Here is a 6,308-nt window from a genome sequence, read left to right as displayed (position 1 = left end):
GTTCTCTCCCCCATAGACTTCAATGCCGTAAACATATTTCATCCAGTTTTTCTCAGTCTTACCCCCACCCCAATGCCAGCCTCATTCTACAACAGTATTACCATATAGCATTTGTCCCTTTGTGACTGAGATACCTCACTCAGCATAATGTCCTCCAGGTTCAACCATTTTGGATAATATTGCATGAGTTCCTTGTTTTTCAATTCTATTTGCAACTTTTTGAGAAAGCACCATACCACCTTCCACAGTGGTTGCACCAAACTGTTAGTCTTATTGATGATAATTTTTGAATGTTGTTTCACTGTTCATGAACTGCTCCATCCTTGGTGGACACTCTTCCCGATTTTGATCCATGCAGTGTCTCCTTGCTCTGTTCTGACAACTGTCTCCTGGTCCAAATATAAATTTCACATAAGCACAATCAAATGTTCTGAGATTCCCATTCTTCTCAGAGTCAACCACAGTTTGTTGTGACCCCCACAGTCAAAAGCCTTTGCATAATCAATGAAATATAGACATTCCTCTGGTACTCTCTGCTTTCTGCCAGAATCCATCTAACATTAGCTATAATATCCCTAGTACCAGGGCCTCTTCTAAACCTATCCTGCACACCTGGCAGTTCTTTGTTAATGTGTTGCTCCAGTCGTTTTTGGATAATTTTCAGCAGAATCTGGCTTGCATGTGTTACTAATGATATTGTTTGATAATTTCCATATTCTGTCAAGTCACCTTTCTTTGGAATGGGAACAAATATTGATCTCGTCTGGTGGCTGTCCTCTAGATTTCAAGGAACAACTTTGCTCATCCAAGGCAGTGTCTGACTTGACAGCACATAGCAACAGCAACAACAACAAACACATGATTTTAAGAAGTTGGGGTATGACATGTCTTAGAGACTTTATTTTTTAGTCTATCCTGTATTGAAATTGTTGAGCTTCTTGGATAGAACTTCCTACCTTTAAGTTTGTAATATTATTTGGAGTTTTTTCTACTTATATATCTTCAGAAATTCTCCCTATATTTTCTCTCCCTCTTCTAACCCACACAGTGCCACCATAAGGTGAAATCACCTGGTATCATAAACAGATGATTTTTAACGGTGGCCTAGTGGCAAGAAGCTGTGCTATAATACTTAAGGCATGCAGTTCAAAGCCATCATCTGCTCTGCAGGGAAGGATCAGCAGTCTCCTCCCATGGATTTAACTGCTTCTGAAAACCCACCAGAGGGTCACCTATAGGTCAATTCTGACTCGATGGCATAGAAAACCAACAACATACTAGATGTGCAAAGGGTTATCATACTTGACTGCTAACTAAAATGATGAACATTAAAGTCTACCCTTAGACATCTCAAAAGAAAAGCTGGATGATTTTTTTAAAATCCACCATATAAATAAATCCTGTTGTTTATGGTTCTATTCAGATGAACATGGGTTTGCTCTGAGGAGAAGTTGAAACTTAGGCAACTAGTTTAATTTTCAGGCTAGGACAACTATAATAAAGTAAAGAACTGATGCATTTGAGCTGTCATACTGGACATTATTGAACATACCATGAACTGCCAACAGAATAAACAAGTCTGTCTTGGAGAGGGTGATACCAAGTTGTGCCTTGGAGGCTAGGCTTTTGATGCTCTGTCTCACATAGTTTGGGCATGTTATCAGGAGGGACCAGTCCTTGGAGAAGGACATTATGCTTGAAAGGGTAAAGGGTCAGTACAAGTGAAGAAGACTGTGGGTGAAAGGAATTGATACAATACTTGGGTAATGGGGACAAGTGTGTCAGAGACAGAAAGGCTGGCTCAGGATAGAGCAGGATTCAAAGCTACTGTACATAGGGTTGCTGTGAGTCTCAGTTGATTTAACAGCACATAACAACAACAACAACATTCCCCAACACTTCTGAGCACTTTCTAGTTCTTCCCCGAGAATTCCAACTTCATCTAAGGAAAGGCCTCCCAAAGCCCTGTCACCTCAGAGAGCTTGTTGCTTTAATGTGTAGTTGAGTTGTTTCCTCAGGTAAGCTGGTATGAAACAAGAAATACAGGATTACAAACTTAGATTTTCAAGTTTTCACTACAAAGTCTGATAATGAAAACTAATTTCTTTTTATCCCATTTTATTCTTGAAGATGAATATGGTTTGTTTTGTTTTATCGTTTTTAATAATGAGTACTATTAAAATGTCACAAGTTTTGTACGGTGTGTATTTAGATTTGTATTGTCTATTTCTCATGCCTTGAAAGCTATAAAAACCATACTCTGCTATAAACCTCTAGAGATAGAGATGATGCCCATGGTTTAGAATCTTACAGGCTTTTCTTCTAATAACAAGGGGCTTCCTAAGCCGGGCATAGCCCACCAACCACTCCATCACTCACTCTCCACTTCAGGTGTGCCAGGTAACTTGCTTCCGATGTAAGATATTACCCAATCAGTACAACTATACCTCCTTCCTGTCTGGAAAAATTTCATTAATGTGTTCTTTGAATCTTCTGCATCATTTCTCCCTTGACCATCTCTCCCAGGCCGGTTTAACTGGTTACTCGGTTAAGAGCTGTTTCTTAGCTGGGTCATTTTATCACTGCACCAGGAGTTAATAATTGTTTGATTAGGAATCTCTCTCTAGGAAGCACCTCACATAGATCACAGGACTTTTGCCATGTACAGCCCACAGGAGGTTACAGTTTGTTGAACTGAATGAGCACAGAGAGCAAAAGGATTTTCTTGTGTGGAATAAGGAGTCCTATTTTTCTCTCTCCATTCTTTTCTCTTTAGGCATTCTTGAAGTTTTACACTGTGTGTTAGTGGAGAGTCCAGAAGCTCTAAATATTATCAAAGAAGGACATATTAAATCTATAATTTCACTCTTGGACAAACATGGAAGGAATCACAAGGTAAGTGAACCATTTCAGTGTCATGAAATGAAATCTGTAATAATTTGAAATACAGTTGAGAAGTAACACAGTTTTCATGAAAGTGTGCAATTTTTGTTAATATTTCTTATTAATAACCACAATTAGTGTTGTGTGTTTTTTTTTGTAGCATCAGTGGGAAAATGAAGTCTTCTCAATTTGTTATGAAGGGAAAATAGGAGAACTAGGGAGCATGGCTGGCCCAGAAGCCAGGTGTGGGCATGTGTGCTTTGTGACAATGCTGCCTTTGTGTCAGCTGCCATTGCTCTCTTGTAGGTTCTAGACGTCTTGTGTTCCCTCTGTGTTTGCCATGGAGTTGCAGTCCGTTCTAACCAGCATCTCATTTGTGACAATCTTCTACCTGGAAGAGATCTGTTACTGCAAACTCGTCTTGTGAATCATGTCAGCAGGTAAATCCAGACATCTCCACGAATGTAGCATGGCACAAGCATTCATTTTCTGTTTTTCTATATGTCAAAAGAGCTCTAACATTGAGATCTCTAAGGGATTGTACCACTAACCCCAATGCCAGGCTTTGTGGTGGTTTGAATGTACCAGTGGTTCCTCAGGAGCTAGACTGGCAATCTCCTCCTGTGGTATTTACAGCCTCCAAACACCACTGGAGAGTCAACTATGAGTCTGCAGCAATGAGCTGACTTGTTGGCTTGTTTTTGGATTTTTAGTGTGTGTTGGGTTTGTTTTTGTTTGATTTTAGATTATCATCTAAAATGATATGCACCGTTGTTATGTACCGTTGAGTCACTTGCAACTTATAGTGATCCTATGTACAAAAGCCCTAAACCCTGCTCTATCTTGTGCCAATCTCACTCTCTCTGACACACCTACCCCCATTACCCCAGTCACAGAATCAATCCATCTCATCGAGGGTCTTCCTATCCTGCACTGCCCCTCCACCCTCCCAAGCATGACATCAATCTCCAAGGATGGGTCTTGCCTTGCAACATGCCTATCCTATTCATTTCTTAAAAGATCTTTTACCACATTTCCTTTAGTATTTGTCCATCAATCAGGTGCTTTAACCATACAATAGCAATGAAGCAAAGTATACATTTACCATCAAACAAATGTATAAAACCGTTTATTTACATCCATTGTTGATGGTTACAATTGGCACCTTTAGAAGCTGGTTGCAAATTATCTCTGCCTTCCAAGGTATTTAGAATTCATTGTGTGTTTTACAATCCACATTTTTTAAAATGAAAAATCATGCAAAGTGGATATCAGATCTAACCAACTCCAGAGAGTTAGCTCTTAAACTATACTATACTTCTGTGTAATTTTAGAAAGTTGTGTTTATGTGTATGTGTTTTGTACAGTGAATTTAGCAACAATCTAGGAAATGTCTTTTCTTGAGCTTTTTATTAAACCAAATATTTTAAAGGTATGATTAAATGCTTTCCTCATATTTCTTTATATCATAACCTGCCACTTGTTGTCACTGAGTACCCACTGTATAGTCGTAACTGACCCAGAGTGGGCCCTCCAATAGGTTTTCAGAGGCAATAAATCACACAGGAGGAGACTGCCCATCCTTCTCTCATACTTAGTGTATAATGTCTTTAAAAAATAGAACTATGTTCCAAATACTGAGATATAATTTAAAGCGAGGAAAGGTTGGGTGTCTTCCTTTCTCTGACATGATTTTAATATGTGATATTCCTATCTCTTTGAAGCATGAGGCCCAATATTTTTCTGGGCGTCAGTGAAGGGTCTGCTCAATATAAGAAATGGTACTATGAATTGATGGTGGATCACACGGAGCCATTTGTGACCGCTGAAGCGACACACCTGCGCGTTGGCTGGGCTTCCACAGAAGGGTACTCTCCTTACCCTGGTGGAGGTGAAGAGTGGGGTGGAAACGGTGTCGGAGATGACTTATTCTCCTATGGTTTCGATGGACTTCATCTCTGGTCAGGTAAAGGCTACCTATCTCCTTTCACATTTTTCTAGAAGGATACCTCTTATCTTTATTGTCCAATTCTGAAAACCAGTGGTCTTGCTAATATTGGTTAAAAAAATAAACATTCAAAGGATTATATTGTTTATGAATAGCATATGTTCATGGAGATGTTCCAGTCATGTAGGAAAAAAGTGTGTGTTTCTTTCCTGTGTACACATGAAGCTCTGATTTCCAGTGGGGGAAAAACACACACACACAAACCCAAAAGCAATATATCATCAATTCACAATGTATTCCATTTCAGGGTTGTGCATTGATCTACGTGTGTATTGGTGTTTAATAATTCCTCATATCTCTGATTTTGGCTGTAAAGATGGAACTTTCAGATTAAATATTCTTTTTTTCAGATTAAATAACCTTTTTTATTACATTTCTTTGTGTGTTTTAACATTTTTTTTATATTGGTTTGCATACAAAATTCATAGAGGTTGTATTTCATTCATATACATTGTGCCTAGTACTATTGTCCGTTGTCAACAGGCTGCATTGCCCGGACTGTGAGCTCCCCAAACCAGCACCTGCTGAGGACGGATGATGTCATTAGTTGCTGTCTCGATCTCAGTGCTCCGAGTATCTCCTTCCGCATCAATGGCCAGCCTGTTCAGGGAATGTTTGAGAATTTCAACATCGATGGCCTCTTCTTTCCAGTTGTTAGTTTCTCTGCAGGAATAAAGTGAGTTCTTCTGGGATGTTGCTGGTTATGCCCTAACTGATGGTTACTCACCAACCCTGCTCCATCTCCAGCTTCTGCTTCTCACTCCCAGGCATCAGTCCCTGGCACATTCTGCCTGCTCCTTCAGGAAGATCTAAGCCTTACCCATGAGGGAAAGTTCCAGAAGCTGAGTGCTTTGCTCACTGAGGCTACCATTTAGATGTGGACAGCCAGGCAACACTTTGCATGCCAAAGTTCTGAAATAGTTCAAGCATGTGATTTCTTTTAGCACTTTTCACTCTGAGTTATTTTTCAGTTCATGAAGTGAGCTTTGTTTTGTTACAAGTGAGCATTGCTGTTGTTGGTAGGTGCTATTGTGTCCACTCCAATTCCTAGTGACCAAGTGTCCAGCAGAACCAAAGGCTTCTTGATGTTAACCTTATCTCAAATAGTACTGGAGAGCAGGGTCTGTGACTGACAACTTTGTTTCATATGTAACCAATCTTTAGTACATTTCCTAGCTACATAGATGCATATCAAGTGCTCAGTCATTTTATTGCAGTGAATAAATTTATTTCCAAGGAATAGTTATCGCTTAACCCCTTTCTACCAGCCAACGTAGACTTACAGCATATGCACAAATACAAATTAAGTTTTATTAAAAATTATTATATACCAGGTACACTGAGAATAGAATAAATAGTATACATTAAGTACTATTGGGAATTTATAAACTCTTATTAGAAGCTTTATAAATTTATA

General features: G+C 39.2%; 1 protein-coding gene across 1 annotated transcript in view; it reads left to right on the top strand.

Moving 5' to 3' along the window:
- RYR2 (ryanodine receptor 2 (cardiac)) overlaps nucleotides 1–6,308 on the top strand; it is an 814,526-nt gene that overhangs the window by 351,342 nt on the left and 456,876 nt on the right. Inside the window, exons 18-21 of the mRNA XM_006895387.1 lie at nucleotides 2,777–2,895; nucleotides 3,190–3,323; nucleotides 4,608–4,849; nucleotides 5,375–5,567. Coding sequence (XP_006895449.1) covers nucleotides 2,777–2,895; nucleotides 3,190–3,323; nucleotides 4,608–4,849; nucleotides 5,375–5,567 — 688 coding nt within the window. The remainder of the gene's footprint in view (nucleotides 1–2,776; nucleotides 2,896–3,189; nucleotides 3,324–4,607; nucleotides 4,850–5,374; nucleotides 5,568–6,308) is intronic.

Source organism: Elephantulus edwardii, unplaced genomic scaffold (assembly GCF_000299155.1).
Source record: "Elephantulus edwardii isolate Elephantulus edwardi_28Jun2011 unplaced genomic scaffold, EleEdw1.0 scaffold00166, whole genome shotgun sequence".
NCBI lineage: Eukaryota > Metazoa > Chordata > Mammalia > Macroscelidea > Macroscelididae > Elephantulus > Elephantulus edwardii.
Note: the sequence above shows the minus strand (reverse complement) of the source record. Positions and strands in the feature narration are given on the sequence as shown.